Here is a 22,972-nt window from a genome sequence, read left to right as displayed (position 1 = left end):
AGCCAGCTTTTGTCCACAGCTGTCCAGGGGAGAGACAGTGGCCAAAGGCTCCTCCAGCCCTGTGCTGTGTGTGGGAGTGGGCACAAAGAGGTGTTCAGCTGCCACATCCCGGTTTCCTCAGGATTAAGCACTGCCAGAACCCATCACCACAACGAGCTAGGTGTAAATGTATGGGCGGAACAAGGGAAGATCCCTTGAGTACTCCAGGCCACTCAGGGACAGCCTGGGCACATCTGTGCCACTGCTGGAGCATCACTGAGCCACCACTGAGTCAGACTGATGGAGCTGAATGCTCAGGATGTGCCACAGCAGGGGACCCTTCTGTCCGGGGGTGCAGCCAGTGTGCAGGAGGTTGGTGTCCGCACTTGCCCCGTGCCCAGGGGCTCTTGGCCAGCTGCCCCCACAATCATTAACCCAGTGAGGCCCTGGCAGCTCTGGCTGTCACTCATTGACAGGGTCGGGGCTGAAGTCCTCGGCCTGCAGCTTCTCCTACTCCGTCAGCAGTGCTGGGAAAACAAGCTCCTGGCACTGCCCCTTGCTGCCAGTCAGGGTGGCACTGGAGCCAAGGGCTGGCCCCAGCTCTGCCATGGGCCTAGGAAGGCTCTGTGAGGGAGAGGGGGGTTGAGGGGACATTGCTGCTGGGAAAAGCACCATCCAGCCTTGATGACAGAGGAACGAAAGAAAGGTACATCCAGGCAATGCTCTTTATTTCCCCTGGTTCCACACCACAGACAGAACTGAGCAGCATCACAGAGACACAGGGGGGCTCTGACTAAGGCCACAGGGCTGCAGCTGGCTGTGGCAGCATAGGGCTGGGTGGCCGTGGCCCTACCTCTGGGCAAGCCTGGGGGGCCCTGGGTCACCCCTCTGCCTCTGGCTAGGCAGTGGTGATGGAGTGGTTACCCAAGGCACAGCCAAGAGGGACTCTGGCACATATAGACTGTGGAGGGATCTCCTGGCTGCTGTTGGGGAAATGCCTCCATTGGAGATTCTGTCTGGGATCTCTGGGGCCACTGGGCTGTTGGGCATGGGGACCAGTAGCACACAGCCAGGACTGGCAGATCGAGGCTCAAGGCTACAGCCCAGCACAGCCACTGGCAGGAACAACAGGCTGGGCACGCGCTGGGGACCTGCCCACCAGAGGCTGAGGTGCTCAGCACCAGGGGTGCTGTATTCTCCTGGCACCAAGCAGAGCTGTCCCGGAAGGCTGAGCACCCACAGCCCCATGGGGATGGGGCAGGGGGGATATGGGGATTTGCTCCTGCGTGTCCCTCAGCAGCCACCCACGCAGGATCTCCGGCAGGGAGGAGGAAGGCTTTTTTGGCACCGTCTGCTGGCTCTGCCTCTGTCTGCCCAGGGCAGGAACCACTGCTCCAAGCAGTGTTACTGTGGCAGGATCAGGCCACACTCACACAATGCAGACATAACAACCTGCCCAGGGCACAGCCCGGCTGGGCCACACTCACCCTCCCCAGGAAGGGTGGACTTGCAAATCAACAACGGGGCAGCCCTGTTCCCACGGGGCCAGGGACTGGATCTGGCTCTGAGCTCCGGGCACATGTTCTCCTGACCCTGCCTGCCCACAGCACCTCAGTTCAGGACTGGAGCCTGCCTTTCCTCCCCACCCACCCTGTCTATCCTGCACACCCTTCAGCTGGAAGGGAGCTTTCCACACCCCAAACAGTGGGGCTGTGTCATCCTGACACGGGCAGGATGTGCTGGGCAGGCAGCTCTGCTGCAGGCAGAGGCACTGGGCAGGACAGTGCCAGGCATGTACGGGACGTTGCAAAGTGCTTTGCAACGAGGGTTCAAACTATCTACAGGACTCCCTTGATGTGCACCGGGATGTGGCCCCACAGAGGGGCATGGCAGCTGCTCAGCCACTCACAGCGACACGACACGATGGTTTGGGACAGGACGTGGATGAATCTGCAGTCCGGGCAGCGTCAGCGGCGCAGGGCAGGGGCTGTCGGGCCCCTGTGGAGCCCCGGCATGGCCTGGGGGTGCCACGTGCCGGGTGTGGATGTGCAGCAGGACTCATCAGAGCTTGTGGTCAAACGAAGGCTGAGTCAGTGCAGGCTCTTCCTGAGGGCAGCCGCTTCCCTCGGAGCCAGCCTGAGGGGCACTGGGCTGCTCCGACCTCTCACAGGCACGGTCGTCCCGCACGGGGAGCTGGAGGAAGTCAGGCAGGACCAGGTCCTCCTTAGAGAGCAGCCCACGCTGGTCGTTGGCCCGGCAGCTCTGGGCACGGTTCAGAAGCTCCACCAGCCCTGGGGAAATGCAGATCATGCACCTGAGCCAGGCACTGGGGCTTTGTCCTAGCACCTCGGCTGCCCTCTCCACCTGATATGGCCCTGAACCTGTCCCAGGCACAGCATCTCCACCTTCTGCCTGCTGCATGCCAGACCCCAGGACCCCACAGCCCATTCCCAGCTCCATGGGACCCTGCACCCAGCCCCAGCACAGCGGGGGCTCTGCATCCCTCAGCCTGTGTTTTGCCCCAACCCCTCAGGATTCAGGCATGCCAGGTCTCACCTTCCAGGTCATAGGTGCGGCGGTTGAGGTTCATGGCAGCTGAAGACTGTGGCCTGGAGAAGGAGGAGGGCACCTCCCACCGTGTGTCGGGCTCTGCTCCTGTTGGGCTTCCCTCCTGCAAGGAGCAGCCATGGGGCAAGGAGGCAACGCTCCCCTGGGCTGTGTCCCCATCACCCTCCCACTGCCTGGCTCCTGCCTTGGTACCCATGGCAAGTGCTGGGGCCACAGCAGGGCCCAGCTTCCCTGTGGACCATGACAGCAGCTGTGAGGGCATCGCTGACCAGGGCTGGTGGGATTTTATGCTCACCTCACTCCAGAGCAGAGAGGGAGCAGCTGCAGCCTCAGCGCTCCCCATCACTCGCACATCTGCAAGAGAAGTGAAGTTCAGTGCCCCATTCCAGCATCCTGGTCCTGGATCAGACAGTGACAGGATGGACCCTGTTCCTGGGAGCAGGAGCCATGGCCAGCAGACAACAGCCTGACCCTGAGTGCTCTTCAGGTGTCTTTGAGGAGACATGGTTTGGGAGGGAGGGCATTTTACCTGCTGGTGTTTCCAAGACAAGTTTCTGAGCAGACACTGTGCTGACCAGCTTCTCCAAGTCCAGGGTGGCTGGCTCACCTTGCTGCAACAGGAACAGCAGCCAGTGTCACACTCACTGTGCCACAGGAAAGGCAGCCAGGCTGAGGACCTGCTTGGCCAGCACAAGCAACACCCACTGGTCTGTCCCAGCACACAGCAGGGTATCACAGCCCATCCCAAAACCAGTGATTCCAGGAGCCTGCAGGCTGTCCCCAGCTCACACCGCTGCTCCCCACCACCACCTTACAGCCAGCAGCCCCTGGCCCGAGCCCCAAACACAGAGCTCCCCCCAAAGCATGGGGGCTGTCTGTGCCTGCCGAGGCTGGAGCCTCACCCTCCGCAGCAGCGCCTGCTCCACGCTCACGCCGTACTTCCCCAGCACCGGCTGCAGCGCTTCCCGGATGCGCTTGGTTGACTTGGCTGTGATGCGGATGGTCTTGTTGAGGGAGGAGATTTCCAGGCTGCAGAGAGTGGGGGAAAGAGGTTACAGACAGGAGCAGAGCCAGGGCACTCAGGACTGCCTGGGGGACTGGGTTTGAGGCACATCAGCCCCAAAGCTCCCACTCACTCAAAGCTTATCCTGTTCTCCAGCTTCACCTCCTGGTCTGCCAACACGGAGCACTCCTGGTCCAGCACCAATGCTTTCTGCAAGAGACAAACCATCAGGAGAGAGCCAGCAGAGTGGCACATAGGATGGTTTGGCTGGCAGAACCCCTGCTCCCCTCTGCCTGCCCTACCTGCTCATTCCCCACCAGGAAAACCTTGATGTCAGGGAGGCTGAAGCCGCGTTTCTCACATATCCCTGCCAGCATGTCCCGGATGGAGTGGCCGGGCCGGACAGAGGCCAGCGAGGCCGTGCCGTCGGGCAGGTACACGCAGCAGTACTTCATGGGCTTGGCTGGCAGCTCTGCCTCGCTGCCCCCCAGGCTCTTCTGTTGGCCCTAAGGGAGGGATGTGGTGGGATGAGCCCAGCCAGTGGCAGCGTGGTGCCATGGGATTGGCACAGTGACAACTCACCTCCGTCCAGGTGCTGGTGGCCGTGCTGGCTGAGGACAAGAAGCCCAGGTCCAGGCTGGCTGAGGAGTTGAGTGAGCCCTGGGACTCCCTCCACAACATGGCACTTCTGCCGCCTTCTCCCCCGTCTAGGACAGACAGAGGGATGGTGGTGGGGACGTGAACACCCCTCAGGGTGGTGTGGCCCCTCTGTCCTCCTCAGCAGAGCACTCACCTGCCCAGGACGGCTCCCGCCGCTCTCCCTTCCTGAAGGACCGGTGAGGGCTGCGGTTGGCACCACTGCCCGCTGTCTCCACGCCCAGTGGCAGGGACTTGCCCAGCTTCAGCTTCGACTTCTGGGGTGAATTGAGTACCATCTCAACATGGCAACACCTGAGGTTTCCCCTTGCCTTTCTCTGGTCCCCTGACAACTTGTCTGTCCTCAGCCTGGGGTTGAGCAGCTGGGAAGGGACCCAGCACCATGGGGACATGTTCCCATTCCCCTTTTCCCCTCACTCACCTTGCTGAGGTCAGGAGGGGGGCTGCTGCTGCGGGAGTGGGGCCGCAGGTCAGGCAGGGGCTGCCCCTGGCTCTCTGCCTGCAGGCAGGCCTGGTAGAGTGGGGATTTCACAAAACGTGTGTAGCTGTCAAACTTCATCAGGTTGAAGATCTGGAAAGGGAGGATGTGTGTGTTTAAGACCCCTGCACACCTGCAGCCCCATGGCAACAGCAGTGATGCTGGGTGACACGTGGGGTGGTTCCCCAGGCCCCCATCCCATGGGTGGAGCTCAGGTGCTGCCCATACCTGGAGCTGCTGGATGCGAAACATGTCTGGGGAGGGGGTGGCCAGCATGTCCTCCCCAATCCAGGCCTGCTTGTCAATGTTCACAGGACTGACCGAGTGGCTGGAGAGGAACTCATCGTAGATCCGCCGTGCCTCCTGGGCCAGCTGAGGGGACAGGAGGCCAGGCTGAGACCAGCAACCCCCTCCTCTATACCACACCAGGGGAGCCCCCTGCTCACCCCACAGAGACACCTGAGTCTCGAAGAACCAATCTGCCCTAGGACCAGCTCAGTGCCTGGACTTCAGAACCAAGCTCTGGGCACAACACACCAGTGTCTCCACAGAGGTACAACCTGAGGGAGGAACCATCCCTTGCAGACACCTGGCTCTGTCCCCATGATCTCCTGTCTAGCTCTGCCCTTGGTCTTTCTCGTTTGTCCTCCCAGAAACACTCTCCAATCCCGGGCTGGGGAAGCACTGTGGCTTTTCAGATCACATCCATCTCCTTATTCCTTCTGCAAGAGCCCCCAGTCTGCTCAGCCCCCCAGAAAAGGGATCTGCCAGGACCCCTGGACATGCAGGCTGGACAGCTCTCCCCACATCCCTCCCAGCAGCTGTGTGACCAGAGCTGCACGGAGCTGGTACCTGCTGTGTGTCACTGGCTGGGATCTGCTGGAAGCGCTCACATGCCTGCCAAAAGTAGACGTTTTCAGCACTGAACTCCTTCTTGAGGAACTCCTGCAAGGCAGAGAGATCTGCTGGTCTGGTGGCACTGTGGCTGTGGGACAGTGAGTGTCCAACAGTGGACAGGAGCAGGGACTGAGCTCTGGGCTGTGACACTCACAGTGAAGTAGGTGACAGCCACACGGTCCTGCAGCAGCGTCTCGAAGGATTCGGCCCAGCTGACCACAGAGCCCTGTGTGGATCCACACGTGGCTGGTGGGCCTGGCAGGCTGTTCACACTGTGGTTGCTGCCACGGGCCCGGGAGGCATTTAACTCTGAGAGAGAAAAAGGGTCAGTTCTGGTTGTCTCCCTGTCCCCAGCACCAGCAGCCCTCCATCTGCCTCATCTAGATCGGACCTGGTGAGTGCTGGGTAGGGAACATGAGGAGCATCACGGTGGCATCCTTGGAAGATTGAGCACCAGGATGCCACAGCTGACAGTTCCTGGCATGACAGCTCTGCTGGCAGTTGTGCCCACCCTGGGTGTCATTGTGACTCCACATTGTTCACTCCGATGTGACTCATCTCTTGGGGTAAGACAGCCGTGGAGAAGGCACCCACGGCTTCTTCCCAGCCAGCAGGGAAAGTGGTGTGGAAGGGGACACAGAGGGCACACAGAGTGGAGGGGAGCTTGGAAAGTGGGCAGAGGTGCCTGAACCCACTTTCTCTGTTCCTCTAGCCATGACGAGGGACAAACCCAGCATGTGTGGAGGGCACAGAAAGTGTCATTTCCAGCTCCCAACCCGGAGGAAACTCCAGGGAAAACCCAGGGTGACCATGTATTCAGAAAGATGGAAGTTCCCAGGGGCAACCCCAGCTTTGGAACTGGTTTGACTGGTGGGTCATTTGCAAGAGAAGCTAAAGGTATGGAAACAGTGCTCTCCTGGCAAAGATGGCAGGAATAGAGGTGTGCCAGGTTGCTCCTTTACCAGGCATCCTCCTGGTGGTCTAAATCACGAGTAACTGGGGCCAAGACAGTTAAATAAACCATCTGAGATACCCAGTGCACAGCCAGACTGACAGACAGACAGACTCCCTGAGAGAATCTGGGGCTGGCTGGTACCCACGTTCTCCTTGCCCCAGGAAGCCACTCAGCCCCCAGCACTCCACAGTGCCAGCTGAGCAGCCAAAAGGAGGGACAGGCACCAGGGGCCATGTGGGAGGGATGGGGGGACATGGCCAGTCCTGGGCAGAGGGCTCAGCCCTGCACTGCAGGGGCTCTGCCACCTGCCCATGGCACAGCCTGTGCTGACACAGGACCTCACTGTCTGCTGGCTCCCTGCCCCTGGCACCAGGCTGCCTGTGGGCTTCCCCCTCCCCTGAGGATGATGCTGGCCTCCCGTCCCAGGGCAAAGAGCAGCCTTACCTCCATCCGACACGGCCGGGCCCTGGGGGAGTGGAAAGAAGAGAGGTGAGAGGGGCTACATGGCATCTGCTGGCCTGATGGAGTGGCAGCAGCACCAGGGCAAGCCCAGTCTGAGCCCAGAGCAAGAGACACCATCAGCAAACACTGCTCTGGTGTTACCTGCCCCGTGGCAGAGGCAGGACACAGGACTTCCAACCCAGGGCAGTGAGTAGAGAGTTACAAAGAGGGTACAGCCTTTCTCCTACCTCTCCATGGACTAGGGCCAGGCCAGAAATTGGGAAAGGGCAGATGCTATCAGATGTAACCCTGCCACCCCAAGCAAGAAGGGAGGAGAGAAGCAACCTCCACGGCACAGGAAGAGGAGGGGAGGAGGGGAGGGAAGGAAGGAGAACCACAGCCCCAGGCAGGCAAACTGCCTATTCCCTCCTTCCTTGGAGCCTGGAGCTACCGAAGGGCAGATGCCCAAAAGCAGGGAGCAGGTGCTGCCAGCCCAGGGCACTGCAGGACAGGGTGTCCTGCAGCACCCGCTGGGCCACCCCAAATATCAGCCCTGGGTTGTACCCTTGGAGTACCCAAGGACCTGGAGCAAGCAGGGAGATGGGCAGAGCCTTCGTAGCTGAATCCCAGCCACGCACTGGCTGCACGGTGCTGTCTGCCATCACTGAAGTGCTGCCCACATTGGGGTGATGCCCTTGAGTCACCAGCCCGTCCCCCCAGCCTGCCAGCCCCACACACCCCCTGGCTGTCTCCATGCCAGGCCCACTGCCTTTCCCTGCTACCCCACCCCACTTTCCTCTGCCATGTTTCTTAGCCCAGTCCCACGTTGCTCGGTCTCGCCAGCTCCTCGCTCCTCCCCATCCATCCCTGCTGCCCACACTCACAGCCCTGCCAAGCCCCACAGACACCGGCACTGCTGACTCCTGTCACCCCATCCCCATCCCTCACCGCTTGTCCATTACCCAGTGCCACATATCCCCACTCACAGCGCTGTCCAAGCCTCAGAAATCCCTGCTGCTCACTACCCCAGCCCCACACGTGCCTGCCCGCCTGTTACCCAGCCCCAAACACCCTTAAACCCTCTACAACTCCGTCTGCTTTGGACACCCTTCCTGCCCTTCCTGCCCCACACCCTCCCGCCTGTTTCCTGACTCCATACATCCTCCGTGGGTGTCCACTGCACACCCCTGCCCGCCCGCTCCGCGATCCCGCACATCACCCGCCCGCTCCCGAGCTCCGCGCCGCCGGCCGGGACAGCCCCGGGGATGGGGACCGGCCCCGGGGGATGGGGACCGGCCCCGGGGGATGGGGACCGGCGCCCCGGGCACTCACCATGCGCCCGTTGTGGACCACCAGCAGTTTGCCCTTGCCCTGCATCCCTGGCTCGGCCCGGCCCGGTTCGCTACGGGCGCGGCCCGCGGCCCCGCAGCATCCCCGGCCGGCGGCGCGGCTCTCCCGGCCCGGCCCGGCCCGGCGCTCCCGGCACTACCACACTACCGCTTTCGGCTCCCACAGGAAGTGTCGCCATGGGAACCGAGACCGCAGCGGGGGGAGCGGGGCCGTCCGCCCGCCCCGCGCCGCCGGCACCGCCCCGGTGGGCACCGGCTCCAGCTCCGAGCCAGGAGCCGCCGCGGCGCCGCTGCATCTCCGTCCCTATCCCCGTGCATCACCATCAACATCCGTTATCCCATTCCCATCTGCATCCCTGTTTCCCATCCCCATCCCATTCTTTCCCTATTCCCATCCCCATCTGCATCCACATCCGTGATCCCATCCCCACCTGCATCCCCGTCTCCATCCACATCTACGTCCGTGACCATATCCCCATCTGCACCCCTGTTCCCAATCCCATCCCAGGCTCCGTTCCCAGCACGGCTGTGCTGCCCTGGGGTCACCACCCTGTTGTCCCCACTCCCTGCAGCCTGGGCAGCCTGAGGGGGCTTCTCCCGGCCATTGCATCATCCCAGGGAAGGGGGGTCCAGGGGCAGAGGGACATCAGCAGGCCCAGCACACACTGCCACCAGCCTGGTGCCACTTGCCCTGGTCACAAAGGGTCTGGGGCTGGCCCCAGGGAGGGCTGCCTGTGCTGTGTGTGCTGGCAGAAGCTGGCAGAGAGGAGCAGTGGACGTGCAGCTTGGAGTCACCAAACTGATGCCTAAGCAGTTTTGCCCATCTCCTAAGGTCGGGGTTCCATGCTGATCAGCAACCACAAACCAGTGGAGGATATTTTAGGTTATTTGTTAGGAAATCTCAGTAACTAGCAGCGCAGGATAAACCACAGAGCACCATGGCAACCCGCTCAGGAAAATGCTAATAACGGGGACATAAGGTGGGTGATTAACCTATCAAAAGCAGAACCCTAGCATTAAGTTGGGTGCAGATCTATGCAGAAAAAAATGAAGCTTTCCCACCGTGATCAGGAAAAAACCAGAGCAGCACAAGCAGAGACCCTGGCAGGGTCTCTGGGTGGGGGAAACAGAGGGTGGAACCTCTGGCTGCCCCTCTGCCCCCTGCCACTGTATGGAGCAGCAGTGGGATGAGGGGTTATCATGCTGCTCCCCTTTGCTTTGTGGGAGTGTGGCTGTGTTGTTTGGCTTGGCTTTGCCACCAGAGTTATAAATAAAAATGTCTCTCCAAGAGTGCGTGACTCACGGTCCTCACCGCAAGGATAACCTCTCTGCTGGGAAACCTGATCTGAGGACAGAACTGCAGCATGCAGGAATCAAAGACATTGCTTAATTAATGCACTTAGTCCAAACGGAGAACAGATGAGCCCCTCACCCCACCTGGGTTGTGGGTGGGATGCTGGGGAATGCATCTGAGCCCCTCTGGACCCCTGTTCTGTGTCATCCCCAAGCTCCAGCTGCTGACAACCCAGCCCTCAACCTGCTCCAGGGCCTGGTGGTTTCCCTGGGGCAGCACTGGGGAGCTGTGGCAGTCGCTGACGTGGCCTCAAGCAGGCTCAGCTATTTCTCCTGCCACCCTGCATGGGGACAGCTTGTGGGTGCTGGTGTTGTCTCAACGTGAGGTGTCCCAGTGTGGCAGGCTGTGTCAGCCCTGTGCCTGGGCACAGCATCCTCCCAGGCTGGGACCCCTGCCCCACGGGGAGAGGGATGCCCGGTGCCCCAGTGTCCCAGCCCAGGGGGACCTGGTTTATCCCGGGGGTAGGCGACGGCGGGGCGACAGCTGGCTGGAGGATTTGCCGAGGGCATTATTTAATGCTGTGGGTAAATGGAGGAACAGCAGCTAATTCCGGAGCCCGTAATCCTCTTCCTCCCCCGGGGCTGGGGAGCGTGCCAGTCACGCAGCTGCCGGCGGGTCCCGGGAAGGAGCCCCTGGCAGCTCCCCAGGCGGTGCTGCAGGCCAGAGCGACTCCCAGACCATGGGTGATGTGCAGAAGGTAAGTGGGGTCCGGTGACATCCCACCAGCTCCAGGTGGGGTGTGCTGCACCAGCTCTCAGTGGTGGTGCCAGGAGGGCTGGCAGGGTAGGGCTCTGCCTGGGGCATGTCCCCCCAGCCTGCCCAGGAGCTGGGAGTGGTCCCAGGGCTGGCACTGCACAGCCGGGGAGGGGGGAACTGGGGCTGGGCAGATCTGCTGTGGGGCCACCCCAAGCATGAACACCTTGGGAGCTGGGCCTTGGTGCTCATTCAGGCCATAGACACAAGGTACCCAAAGCCAACAGTGTACCCAGTTCCCCCCTCCCAAACAAGGGTGCTCTGCAGCGACCCGGCACCCCACAGGGCTCCCCTAGCACCCCCTGCCCCCAGGGGCTGCTCTCCGTCATCCAGAAGCTGAAGGGTTCCCCGGAGCAGGAGCTCCGCATCGTCCTGCTGGGGCTGGATAACGCGGGCAAGACGACGCTGCTGAAGCGCCTGGCGTCCGAGGAGGTCAGCACCATCACCCCCACACAGGTAGGTGCTGCTGGGGGCCATGGGAGGTGGTGGAGGGCTCAGGTCCCACCCATCCCTTGAGTGACCCCAGGGTTTGTGCCCCCGCTCAGGGATTCAACATCAAGAGTGTCCACTCCCACGGTTTGAAGCTGAATGTTTGGGATATTGGGGGGCAGCGCTCCATCCGCCCATACTGGAAGAAGTATCTGGGCAGCACAGACCTGCTGGTGAGTGGGGCAGCACCCCCAGCCCTGTGCATGCTGCATGGGCCCTGCAGAAGGGCTGTGCAGATGGGCAAGAAGGAGCCCCTGACTGTCCCTTTTGTCCCCACGGTAGATTTATGTCATTGACAGTGCTGACCAGAAGCGTTTCGAGGAGACAGGGCAGGTATGAGTGGTCTGGTGAGGGGTGGCTCTGGGGTCCTGGGGCTCGGATCTGTATGGCACCAGCTCTTTGGGGATGAGGAAGCAAAGCTGCTCTCAGCTGTGGGGCAGTGCTGCAGGGGGGGCATGCTGTCCCCAGAGCTCTGTGGGAAGGCTCAAGATCAGTGTGTCAGCAGGCAGAGATACCCCACTCCATGGCCCAGCTTCCCCTGAACTGGGATGCTCCAGTGCCTAGCACAAGGGTGACAGTCCCTGGTGAAAGTGACCCCCCTCCCAGCTCTCATCTCACCCCACCAGGTTAGTGATACAGCCAAACAAAGGTTTATGAGCAGCAAATTCAGTTACAAACCCTGGGAATAAAGCTGTGAGAGGGGAAGGTGAGACTCCAAGTGCCAGCCCCGGCTGTTCTGGCACCAGACGGCGGTGTGGGCGTGCCAGACAGCTCAGGACTGCCAGGAGCCTCCCGCAGCTGCCCTTTGCCCAGGGCTCTCAGTGCTGGGAGGGTTTCAGTCCTCAAGTAGCCCTGCATGTGGGTCCTGGTCTGATGGAGTTCCAGGAGGTGAAGCTCCTTTGGGAGCTTCTCTCCTTTGGAATGTCAAGACCTCACAGCTTCCTTATCTGCCATGAGCACCAGAGAGAAGGGATGAGGCATTTGGAGGGCTGAGGTATCTGTGGAGGAGGGCAGCAGCCCTGGGAGAAGCTTCTCTCTTGGCAGGAGCTGGCAGAGCTCACAGAGGACGAGTCCCTCACGGGGGTTCCGCTGCTGGTGTTTGCCAACAAGCAGGACCTGGTGACTGCAGCACCCGCAGCCGAAATCGCAGAAGGGCTGAGCCTCCACACCTACCGGGACCGGGAATGGCAGATCCAGGCCTGCTCAGCCCTGTCTGGGGAAGGGGTGCAGGTAGAGATGGGGGCCTGTGGGCTCTGCACAGCTGGGAGAGGGCCCAAGGGCCTGCGCTCACATCCTTCTTCCCTCCAGGATGGGATGAACTGGATTTCCAGCCAGATCATGAACAGGAAGAAGTGAGAGCTGCAAAGTGCCCGATGGGACTGAGCTGCAGGTCCCTACGCCATGGCCAATCCCCCTGGTCCCTCGGCTCCCCCGGAGCCTCGGCTGGGCCCTGAGCCTCAGATTGCCATGTTCTGATGATTTTCCCGCACAGTCTTCCACTAATCAATTGGCTTTCCCTCTCCCTGCCTCCTGGGCTTCCACGGGTTCCTCACACCCCCTGACTCCCCTGCAGCCCCGGTGCTTTTGGAGGAAAGCACGTGTCCCACCGTGTTGAGGGCTTGCACACCTCCAGCACGAGAACCTGCCCAGGACTTGTCCACCCACGCTGCTGTCACACCCCGCAGGGGCTGCTGTGACCCCCACAGTGCCCCAGGCACACCGGGCACCCCGACACGGCGCTGGCTACACCTCTGTGTCCCCCCGTGCTCCCCCAGGATGGGACTGGTGCTGTCCCGTGGCTCGGGACAGCCTCTGCTCAGCACCTCCCGCTGGCCAGAGGAGCCCCCATGGGTGCAGAGGGCAGGCACCAAGACGGGACCAGTGACCCGGAGGGATGTCCTTGCCCGGTGCCACCGCGGGGTCCCTGTACCCCTGTGACAAGCACTGTGTCCCAGCCGGGGCTGCTGTGGCCTGGGGGGCGGTGCCCATCCGGAGGGCTGGGAGATTCTGCTCCCGGGCCACCACGGCTGCCCTGGCGGAGGGATGGGGGAGACCGGCGGGAGCGGCGCGGGGCTGCCCTGCGAGCCTCAATAAAGCTGCTGTGATGTCCACACTGCCTCGGCCTGTCCTTCCTGCTGTGCGGCCCGGCGAGGCTCGCGGGGCCGTTCTCGAGGCCGTTCCCCGGCCCCTCCCGGGGCCGTTCCCGAGGCCGTTCCCGGGACCCGTCGGGGTAGGTCACGTGTCCCGCGGGCGACACGAGGCGCGCACGTGAGGTGGCCCAGGGAAGGCGGGCGGACTACATTTCCCGGCAGGCCCCCGCCTCCCGCCTCCCGCCGCGCAACGGGAGCTGCGTGCCCCGCTGATCCCGCCCTTCTCCCCTGCAATAGGCGGGCAGTGATGCCGCTCACGCCCAGGGGCGGGACCACGCTAAGCGACGGTTTTTAATTGGCTGTTGCGGTTGCGAGGCGGGGCTAAGGGCGGAGCGCCGGAAGGCGGAAGCGGAGCATGGCGGCGGGTGCGGGCGGGCTGGTGGCGGCGGCCGCGCTGCTGTTGGCCCTGGCCGGGCCGCGCCCGGTGCCCGCCGAGCTCACGGATGGCAACAGCGAGCACCTGAAGCGGGAGCACTCGCTGATGAAGCCGTACCAGGGTGAGCACGAGGCCGGGGGAACGCGCAAGGCTCCCCGCGAGCGGCCCGGGCTGATCCGCGCTCTGTTCGCCCCTTTGCAGGTGCGGGCTCCGCCGCGATGCCCTTGTGGGACTTCCAGGGCAGCACCATGGTCACCAGCCAGTACGTCCGCCTGACGCCCGACGAGCGCAGTCGGGAGGGCTCCATCTGGAACCGCGTGGTGAGAGCCCGGGGGAGGACAGCGGGGGCTCGGGACGGCCCTGCCGCCCCATGCCCTGACGCCGCTGGGGTTTCTCCCACAGCCCTGCTTCCTCAAGGACTGGGAGCTCCACGTCCACTTCAAGATCCACGGAGCCGGCAAGAAGAACCTGCACGGGGATGGGCTGGCGCTGTGGTACACGCAGGAGCGCCTGACGCCAGGTCAGTGGCCTGGCCCGCAGCCCACGGCACTGGCCCGGAAGGCAGCTGGCCAGGGAGCGCCTCTGAGCTCCCCCGCTCTGCTTTCACTAGGCTGGGGTGACGTGTCCCGTGTGTTCTGCCCGGGCAGCAGGTGCCCTCAGCCACCTGCTCGGCACTGAGCAGCTTGCACAGCACAGAACTCTCTGAGCACAAATTCTGACTTACTTCTGTCTCTTCTCTCCACTCTTCTGCCCTGTTCCAGGTCCTGTTTTTGGCAGCAAGGACAATTTCCATGGACTGGCTATTTTCCTTGATACCTATCCCAATGATGAAGCAACAGAGGTGAGTGGTCCTGGCTGCTTGTGCAGTGCCCAGCAAGCTGTTCCCTTCCTGCTCCAAGTGCTTCTCACCTGATCCAAGGAAAAGTCTCTCCTTAGCTGAGTATGGTTTGCTCTTCCTGTCCTGGGAGTTGGTAAAGAGAAAAATTTGTGTGTGTTAATGGAGATAAGAAGCTCCTTGCTCTTTGCTGTGCTGCTCTTGGCTACACAGATGTTTCCAAGGCATCATCTCTGTACAGGAGAGCAGGCACAGAGCTGGTGTAACCCCAGCATCACCTGCTAATGTTCATCCTGAGTGTCATTCCCTGACCTTTGTGCTTTGGATACTACTCATTCAATGATGTTTCTGCCCTCATTTTCTCTTTGCAACCTGTCTGTGCCTGAAAGAAACTCCTGGGCTGCCTTTTTGCTCCAGAATTCCTCATGGCCATAGATAGATCAGTCCTGTGAGGGCTGGGGATCCTTTTCTTCAGTCCTGCTCTGTGTTTGTGAGAAAGCAAAACTCTGCTTTGGGGTTTGTACCATCAAAACTGTGATACTTCAGTCATAAAGCACCTGGAAGTGACCCATGTCCCTGTTGTCTTGATGCTCATGGGAGGTAAATTCCTGCCTCCAGTTGTCCTCTTCTGGTGTAGGTAATCCCCTGATCACAAAACCTTGTGTGTGGTTTTGCTGCTTATGTGAGATTTTTGTCCGTTCTGGGTCTTGTGCTCAGGGAACAACTGGATGTGGCAGTCAGGGCTAGCTGACAAGGTGGGGATTGGTCACAAGTTGGACTGAATGCTCTCAGAGGTCTTTTCCAACCTAAATGATCCTGGGATTTTTACCCAGCTGCTCTGCAAGCATGGGACAGTCTGTTTGCCCTGGCCATGGAGTACAGAGTGGGTTTATTCACAGAATCACAGGATGGGGGTCTTGAAATGGGAGGTCAGAAAGGGTGGCTCTGCTTTAGGCAGCTCTGGCTTGGTTCAGAAGCAGCTTTAGGTGGAGAAGCAGCCCTGGTGTTGTGGTCCTGTGCTCCATGGCTGCCCCTGGCCCTGCCGCCGTGCCGTGCTCCCCATGCGGCTCTGGCTGTGCCCCCGGGAGCTCCAGCAGGCGCTGTCTGTCCCCACAGCGCGTGTTCCCCTACATCTCGGCCATGGTCAACAACGGCTCCCTGACCTACGACCACAGCAAGGACGGGCGCTGGACGGAGCTGGCCGGGTGCTCCGCTGACCTGCGCAACCAGAACCACGACACCTTCCTGGCCGTGCGCTACTCCCGGGGCCGGCTCACGGTGAGACCCACAGGGGCCTGCATTTCAGGTGGGGCAGGGCTGGCTCTACCAGGAGCTGGAGATGGTGTTCCAGGCTCAGCCACTGCCTCTCTGCACCTCCAGCTCCAAAAGAGGTGTGCAGCCAGGTGCGATAGTGGTGTGCCAACAGTGATTGCTTGGAGAGGGTGTGGAGTGTCCCTCACTGGAGATACTAATGAATCATCTGGACACAATCTATGTGATCTGGGAGGGCCCTGCTTGAGCAGGGAGGTTGGACCCTGTCCCATGGTTCTGAACATTCCTGCTGTGACCCTCTCCTGGTTTTGCAGGTGATGACTGACGTGGAAGACAAGAATGAATGGAAGAACTGCATTGACATTGCAGGGGTGCAGCTGCCAACTGGCTACTTCTTTGGTGCTTCTGCTGGCACTGGAGATCTCTCTGGTGAGAGGGGCTTTGCTCAGGGAAACACGTGGTGGTTGGAGCCTGGATTAAGTGACCCTGTCTCAACAGGGGAGTTGGATCTCCAGATCTCCCTTCCAACCCTAAAAATTCTGTGATTGTAACACTGGATGTACTGGATAGTTTCCGTGGCTTCCTTTCTCTGAATTATTCACTGGGCTCTTGAAACCCTTTTTGGACCCATGGCTGGGGAAAGGAGGCACCTGAGAGCTAAGGAACATCTTTGGATTGCAGTTTGATACCTGGGGATGAGGGTGGCTTGAGAGGGAAGGAGGCTGGACGTGGCTGGACGGTCTGAGGGGTGTTCCGAGTGTGTGGACATCTCAGAGCCTCTGATGGTGTTTGGTGCTCATGGTTGTTCCCCAGACAACCATGACATTATCTCGATGAAGCTGTTCCAGCTCATGGTGGAGCACCCTGTAGAAGATGAGAGTGTTGACTGGACCAAGATTGAGCCGAAAGTCAGCCTCCTTAAATCCCCCAAAGGTGAGCCTGTGGACTTTGGAAACCTTCTGTGGGGGACTGGGATGTCGGGGCTGGACTCTGGAAGGCAGTGAAGGCGCGACACCTGGCAAAACTCCACAGGAACCAACGTTTTGTTGGTCTCTCTAATTGTTCTTTCCCTTCCAGACAACGTGGATGACCCAACGGGGAATTTCCGGAGCGGGCCACTGACAGGCTGGAAGGTGTTCCTGCTCCTGCTCTGTGCACTGCTGGGCATCATTGTCTGCGCTGTGGTGGGAGCCGTGGTCTTCCAGAAACGCCAGGAGCGGAACAAGCGTTTCTACTAGTGGAGCACCTGTGCCCAAACCCATCTTTTTTTATGGGGCGCTGTAAAAAAACTGTGGTTTCTAAATGCTGTTTCTGAGAACTACCAGAAGTATTTTCTTACCTGTCTGTCTGGCTGTAACCCCCGCCTGGCCCTTGGCCTCCCACGGGTTGGACTGAGGGGGGTGATGCCTGCTGGCTCCCCAGAGCTGCGGTGTGGGAGCCCGGAGGTTGCTCCCCGGTTTTTCCAGCTATCCCTCTGCCTTGCTGGGACTTGCTGTGCTGCCTGGGGCAGGTGTGAACATGAGGGGCTGAGGGGAGGGGGATGCGAGTGGGGCATTAAAGGACTGACACCACCCGTGGTTCTGACTCTGTCTGATGGGGAGAGAAGGGGGGCTCTGCTGCGGGGGGGTGCTGAAGGAACTGGGACCGGGTTGGTGGGGGTGCAGGGAGGCAGTCCTGGGAGGATCCCGAAGGAGCCGCGGGCGGGGCTCTGCGCTCCCCGGCACCTGCAGGGGATGTGCTGGGGTGTCCCCGCGGTTTCCGGAGGAGCCCCGGCGGTGGGGAGGGATGGAGGGGATGTCCCCGGCGGCCGGTCCCGCCTCCGTCCCGCCCCGTCGGCGGAAGAGAGCGGGGCCGTGTTTCCGGGGGAGAAGGGGGAGCGGCGGGCGCAGCCAGCGTGTCCCGGGGCCGGCGGGGCCGGGCGGGCGCCATGGGCCCGGCCCGCCGCAGGGACGCGCTCCGGCTGCGCGGCGGAGGGTGAGCGAGCCCGGCGGGCTCCGGGGGGACGCTGCCGGGGGATGGGGGCACCTGGGGGATGGAGGGGCCGGGGTCCCACCGTGCGCTGACCCCCGCGCCGTCCCGCAGGTCCCCGCCGCTCCTGCGGCTCTTCCCCGGCCGCCTCTCCGCCTTCCCGCTGTTCCTCCTGGCGCTGCTGCTGGGCTTCGCCTCGCTGCTCTGGCTCCAGCTGAGCTGCTCGGGAGAGGGGCCGGCGGCGGGCGGGCAGCAGAGGGGGGTTCCCCGGCAGCCCTGCCCGGCCCCCGCGCCGCTGCAGCCGCCCGAGGAGGAGCCGTCGTGGGGACCGCACCGGCTGGCGCTGCTGGTGCCCTTCCGAGAGCGCTTCGAGGAGCTGCTGGCCTTCGTGCCCTACATGCACCGCTTCCTCAGCAAGAAGAGGATCCGCCACCGCATCTTCATCCTCAACCAAATGGATCATTTCAGGTAGCGTCTCCCTGTGCCAAGGGGGTCCTTCCCAAAGCTCTGTGAGTGCTGGGAGGGTCTTGCAGAGAAGCGCAGGACCAGGGCAGTGGGATGTCAGGGGCAGTGCGTGATGCTCTCCCCAAAGCTGCTCGTTGTAGAGCTTAGAGATGGACCAAGTGGTGATTTGCTTCCTTCTTCCTTAGCAAAAATAGAATCTTAGCATAGAATCCTTTATCCTTGGGTATCTCAGCTTTCTCCTCAGTGTCACAGGTCTGCAGCAGCAAACATGGGGACTCTGGAAGTCAAAGACAGGCCATGGGGTGTTTGGAAATGCTGTCGCCCCCAGCTCACTGTGCAGGGAGAAGCAGGGATGCAGTTGCAGGGTGGAACGCTGTGTTTGCAAGTGTCCCTGTTTGGGGACCGGTCAGACATTGAGCATTGATGGGGACAGCAGGGACAGTGGCTGCTCTGTGTGGCACTGAGAGCCCCCAGTCCCGTGGCAGGTTTAACAGGGCATCCCTGATCAACGTGGGCTTCCTGGAGAGCGGCAATGACACTGACTACATCGCCATGCATGATGTGGATCTCCTGCCCCTCAACGAGAACCTGGACTACAGCTTCCCGGAGGCAGGGCCCTTCCACGTGGCATCCCCCGACCTGCACCCTCTCTACCACTACAAGACCTATGTGGGTGGCATCCTGCTGCTCACCAAGCAGCACTACGAGTTGGTGAGCTCCTGGGTGGGATGTCCTGGAGAGTTTGGAGCAGGAGCTGTGACATTATCATGGTGAACTTGGGAAGTGGGGACAGGAGTCAAAATGGTTTGGGGACAGAGCCTGTGGTCTGAGCTGCTGGGGGGCAGGACAGGGGAGGCTGGGCTGGTGTCTGCTCCTCCGAGGCTGTGGAGTTGTGCTTGACCTTGGCTGGTACGGTGCTGCTCTTGTTCCAGTGCAATGGCATGTCTAACCGCTTCTGGGGCTGGGGACGGGAGGACGATGAGTTTTATCGGCGTATCAAAGGAGCTGGTCTCCAGGTAAGGGGTCTCTGCACCCTCCTGGTTTGAAATTGCCCTTTTTTATGTCTCTTCACCTGGCTCCCACTGTGGCCACCCAGTCTGGGGTCTGGGGAAGGCAGCCCTGCGCTCCAGCAGCAAGTGCAGGAGTTTTCCAGTAGCTTTACGGAAGCTCTGCTCCTCTCCCAGGTTCGTCGTCCCTCTGGAATCACAACTGGATACGAGACTTTCCAGCACCTGCATGACCCAGCCTGGAGGAAGAGAGACCAGAAGCGCATCGCTGCGCAGAAGCAGGTGGGACCTGTGGCCAAGGGAGATTTGGGCTGTGGTCACCACATGCTCTGAGCCCTCGTGCTCATGTCCTCCTCTGCCAGCTCTGGCTCCCTCCCCAGGCACTGGGTGCTTCCCCCTTCCAGCCTGGGCCGAGCAGTCTTTCTCTTCCTCAGGAGCAGTTCAAGGTGGATCGGGAGGGAGGCCTGAACAACGTGAGGTACCGAATCGAGTCACGGACAGATCTGCGTGTGGCAGGAGCCCCTTGCACCGTCCTTAATATCTTGCTGGACTGTGACACAAACGAGACCCCCTGGTGCACGTTTGGCTGAGCCCGTCCCTGCGTGCCAGTCGTGTGCTCTGTGCTGGTGCCAGGACTCCGTGGCTGGCGTGGAGCTGCCTGGAGCAGGCAGGGTTTTTGCAGCGGATGAGCATGGCAGTGCTGGCGAGACACAGAGGAACAGAAGAGGCTGAGAACTGGACTTTGCTGGGAGGAAGAGAAGAGGCTGAGAGTGGGACTCGCTGGTATTGCTGCAGGCGCCGGTGCTGCCTCCCAGGGCAGGTGCAGGAGTTGGTTTTCCTGTGCTGGACATGGCTGAGCTGCCACGCAGCTCACAGGACAATAAAGAACTGTCAGGGCACCTGTGAGTTGTGAATGCCCTGGGCTGTGCTGGCACTACTCCATTCTCCTGTTCCCTTCACCTTCCTTCAGCACACCTGTTCTGGCTTGGTCCCAGCTCCTCTCTGTGTGACAGGTGAGCTCTGAGCTGCTCTGGTTCAGAGCCCAAGCCAGTCTGAAATGGGCTCTGAGAGAGATGGTGCCTCTTCCAGCTGCCAGGTACCCCCAGGGCTGAGCTGTTGTCATTTCACTGCAGGAAGTGGTTGTGGTTGAGCCGTGCCCAAACCCCAGCATCCACAGCGCTGCTGGATGTCAGCACTTGTAGGCCAGGACCTCTCTGGGGTGAGGAGAGTTCTGGCTGAGCTCTCCTTTCCTTGCCTGCCTTCTGTGGCATGTGCTGCCTCAGCCTTTGTCGGGGGGTGGGAATTGAAAAGTCTGATGTGTCCCCTGGGGTCTTGGCACACGTTCTGGGTGCTGCTGTCTCCTCAGGCTGGGTAGAGCCAGTTGAACAGCCAGTACCCCTCTGTTCAGCATCACCACTAGCACTGGCACCAGGCCCTCCGCGTTTCCTGGCCCCTTCTGTCCTCATCTCCTGCTTGCACTTCCTGGAGTGGTCGCTCTGCATCCCCAGAGAGAAGCTGTTGCCATCCTGGGAAGACAAGGAGCTCCAGAGAGGAGGGAGGGAAGGAGGGAGAGAGGGAGGGAAAGGGGGAGGGAGAGAAAAAAGCATCGGTGCCAAGGATGGGGGTCACATACCCTGTAGGAGCTGTAGGATGGGGTGTCTGGAGGGATCTGGTGCTTTCTGCTCTCTGTGCTGCTTTGGAGCTGGGAGAGGAATCTGGAGCCCTTGGATAGGGTGTGGGGGGCTGCCTCTGAGGCAGGGATTGAGGTGCTGGTGCAGGGTGGTGAGGATCTGATTTGCATCATGGAATCAGCAGGCCCAGCCTCAGGGCAATGAGGGGAAGTGCTGTCCAAGAGCTCCTGATGGCCTGTCCAGCCTGGTGGCTCCAAAACTCTGCTGGTATCTGGCATGAAGGTGCTGGTGAACTTGGGCAGCTGGTGCACTTCACAGGTGTTCTCAGGACCAGTCATGCCCTTGCTGTGGGCAGCCAGAGGGAGATACTGGCCCAGCAGTCCCACTCCTTCCTCTCCATGGCACGGGTTTGGGATTGGCCATCTGCATGGCAGCCCCTTCCTGGTGCCTGAACCGCTGCCAGGGCTGGTGGAGGCAGATCAAAGTATTTCTCTGCTCTGTTCAAAATAGATGACACAATTTGGGGCAGGTTTCATAAAGATGTAGCTGTGCAGAAACAGAGAGCATATGTACACCTCGCACTTCGCTCAGCGCTCCAGGCTCCTCTCCCGCTGCCTGGCAGCTATTTCTCAGCTCTGCTCGCAGCCCCCTCATCCTCCGGTTGCTTTTGTGGAAGAGGCGCCCTGCTGGAGACCCGGCTTCCTTTTATAGCCCTGAATGTGACTCGGAGGTCGCTTGGCTCTGCTCCCCCCACGCGCTTCGATATCGGCAATGGCCCAGCAGGAGGGGATGAAGTTTTTCCCTCCCCATCGCCTTTCAGCAGATGGGTAACACCCTGCCTGCTGTCCCAGGAGCCCTGCAGAGCCCAGCCCAAAGCCTCGCAGCATTCTCGTGCTCTCAGCAAGCCCAAGGAGAACATCAGAATGCTCAGGGGCAGAGAGGGTCCCTGGAGGCTCAGCCCTGCCCCACTGTGACCCCCATTCGGGGGTCCCAATTACCATTGCTGAGGCCACCTGGGGTTGATGTGGGCACAGCTTCTATTGCCAGGTTGTTATAAAGTGGGTGGTTCCGGAGCTGTTTCCTGGTGAACACCTGGAATTGCTGCAGTATCTTAGAGGTGGGCACTGAGGGGTGAGCTGAGCAGAGAGAGGGGACTGGGGAAAAAGTGAGAGGAGGCTGAAGCATCTCTGCTTGGAGAAGCATCCCTGGCTGCTGGAGTGACCTGGCCAAGCTCCGGGGCTCTGTGGAAGCTGCTATCCCAGGCAGAAGCACCCGTGGAGGAGCAGGAAGCGGGGCAGACGGGAAGGAGGGGGGTGGTCGTGACCAGCACCCCTCGCAGTCCCCCGGCATCACCGCAACCCGCCCGGTCCGTGCGTGGTGCCGGTCCCCGTGGGCTGCCGGGGGCCCTTTCACGGCTGAGCTCCAGGCAGAGGCCCGGGACCTCGCAGCCCCATTCCCGAGGCCAGCAGGATGGGAAATGGCTCCGTTGGGAAGGGCTCCCTTGTCCAGAGGCCACGCGTGCTGCTGCGCACCTGGGCACAGGAGCTGCGGGGAACGGGGGCCGAGGCCCGGGGGAGCGGAGCGTGCCTTGGCAGCGCACCGAGGACACTGCCAGCATGTGAGCCCGGCGAGCAGGGACCGGGGACAGTGTGTGTGTGTGGGAGAGCACTGGCAGCACAGCTTGAGGACTCGGGTGTGCGGCGGGGGGAGCTGGCAGCCGGCGGGCTGCGAGCACACCGGATACGCCGGGCTGGGGAGCACGGGCACCGCGCCCAGGGACGGAGCAGAGCTGCCGCAGGTGTCCTGGCTCCCGGAGAAGGCCGGGACGCCGGTGACCAGGTCCACCCCGTGCCGGGATCCTCGCTCCCTGCGGCTGCCAAAACCGGCTCCAGGCCAGGATGTGGCAGCGCTGATTCAGAGGGATGAAGCGTGTCCCGTCTCACTGGCGCCGGGCCAGGCGAGAGCCCCCCGGGGGTACACCGCGTCCCCCGGGGCTTTGTGGGGCTCCTGCCCGCCCGCGGATGCTCAGGGGGGCACACGGGGCTGCTCTCACAGAGGACGGCGCAGAGCGTGTCCTGCGGAGTCCAGACCCCTCTCCACGCCGCAGCTACGAAGTAAATATTTCTTTGCAGCTTTGGTGGGCGATACCCGGGAGTACCAGCCCGCCGATCAGGGGGTTACGGGAGCCGAATGCCGCCGGAGCTGTAGCTGGGGGGATTTGCGGGGGTCTCCCCGCCATTGGGGGGGGTTAAGCGCAAGTGTCGGCACCGCACGCCGCCAGCGCGCCCTGCCCCGCCCCGCTGGTGGGCACGGCCGGGCCGCCCCCCTCCTTCCTCTTCCTCCTC

General features: G+C 61.5%; 5 protein-coding genes across 7 annotated transcripts in view; 4 read left to right on the top strand and 1 right to left on the bottom strand.

The window, feature by feature from the left end:
• Positions 1–680: 680 nt before the first annotated feature.
• Positions 681–8,453, bottom strand: RGS14 (regulator of G protein signaling 14). 2 transcript variants are annotated; one of them, XM_015641445.3, is made up of 15 exons: positions 8,311–8,453; positions 6,982–7,003; positions 5,737–5,891; positions 5,538–5,630; positions 4,914–5,057; positions 4,629–4,778; positions 4,344–4,464; positions 4,133–4,257; positions 3,853–4,056; positions 3,684–3,760; positions 3,450–3,576; positions 3,077–3,158; positions 2,843–2,901; positions 2,536–2,650; positions 681–2,270 (listed from the first exon to the last, which is right to left on the bottom strand). In XM_015641445.3, the coding sequence occupies exons 1-15, from the start codon at positions 8,353–8,355 to the stop codon at positions 2,041–2,043; spliced, it is 1,749 nt and encodes a 582-aa protein (XP_015496931.1). In that variant the 5' UTR covers positions 8,356–8,453; the 3' UTR covers positions 681–2,040. The 2 variants fall into 2 exon arrangements, with proteins under 2 accessions (XP_015496931.1, XP_015496932.1); XM_015641446.3 differs by having other exon boundaries at positions 2,211–2,293.
• A 163-nt stretch (positions 8,454–8,616) lies between these two features.
• Positions 8,617–13,070, top strand: LOC107210551 (ADP-ribosylation factor-like protein 3). The gene is made up of 6 exons (XM_033517788.1): positions 8,617–10,378; positions 10,747–10,890; positions 10,980–11,096; positions 11,206–11,256; positions 11,968–12,153; positions 12,232–13,070. Exons 1-6 carry the CDS (start codon positions 10,361–10,363, stop codon positions 12,277–12,279), a joined length of 564 nt encoding a protein of 187 aa, XP_033373679.1. The 5' UTR covers positions 8,617–10,360; the 3' UTR covers positions 12,280–13,070.
• Positions 13,071–13,416: 346 nt separating this feature from the next.
• On the top strand, positions 13,417–17,129 carry LMAN2 (lectin, mannose binding 2). Of its 2 annotated transcripts, XM_015641447.3 has the most exons (8): positions 13,417–13,570; positions 13,651–13,769; positions 13,852–13,969; positions 14,211–14,290; positions 15,401–15,562; positions 15,871–15,985; positions 16,370–16,489; positions 16,634–17,129. In XM_015641447.3, the coding sequence occupies exons 1-8, from the start codon at positions 13,429–13,431 to the stop codon at positions 16,792–16,794; spliced, it is 1,017 nt and encodes a 338-aa protein (XP_015496933.1). In that variant the 5' UTR covers positions 13,417–13,428; the 3' UTR covers positions 16,795–17,129. The 2 variants fall into 2 exon arrangements, with proteins under 2 accessions (XP_015496933.1, XP_033373597.1); XM_033517706.1 differs by lacking the exon at positions 15,401–15,562.
• Positions 17,130–17,427: 298 nt separating this feature from the next.
• On the top strand, positions 17,428–19,933 carry B4GALT7 (beta-1,4-galactosyltransferase 7). The gene is made up of 6 exons (XM_015641526.3): positions 17,428–17,530; positions 17,639–17,992; positions 18,475–18,700; positions 18,922–19,005; positions 19,174–19,278; positions 19,431–19,933. The coding sequence occupies exons 1-6, from the start codon at positions 17,484–17,486 to the stop codon at positions 19,584–19,586; spliced, it is 972 nt and encodes a 323-aa protein (XP_015497012.1). The 5' UTR covers positions 17,428–17,483; the 3' UTR covers positions 19,587–19,933.
• A 2,467-nt stretch (positions 19,934–22,400) lies between these two features.
• N4BP3 (NEDD4 binding protein 3) overlaps positions 22,401–22,972 on the top strand; it is a 5,663-nt gene continuing 5,091 nt past the window's right edge. The window contains exon 1 of the mRNA XM_015641465.3: positions 22,401–22,741. The gene's annotated coding sequence lies outside the window, so the exon portion shown is untranslated. The remainder of the gene's footprint in view (positions 22,742–22,972) is intronic.

Source organism: Parus major, chromosome 13 (assembly GCF_001522545.3).
Source record: "Parus major isolate Abel chromosome 13, Parus_major1.1, whole genome shotgun sequence".
Classification (NCBI taxonomy): Eukaryota; Metazoa; Chordata; class Aves; order Passeriformes; family Paridae; genus Parus; species Parus major.
This window is presented reverse-complemented; position numbering and strand designations above follow the sequence as displayed.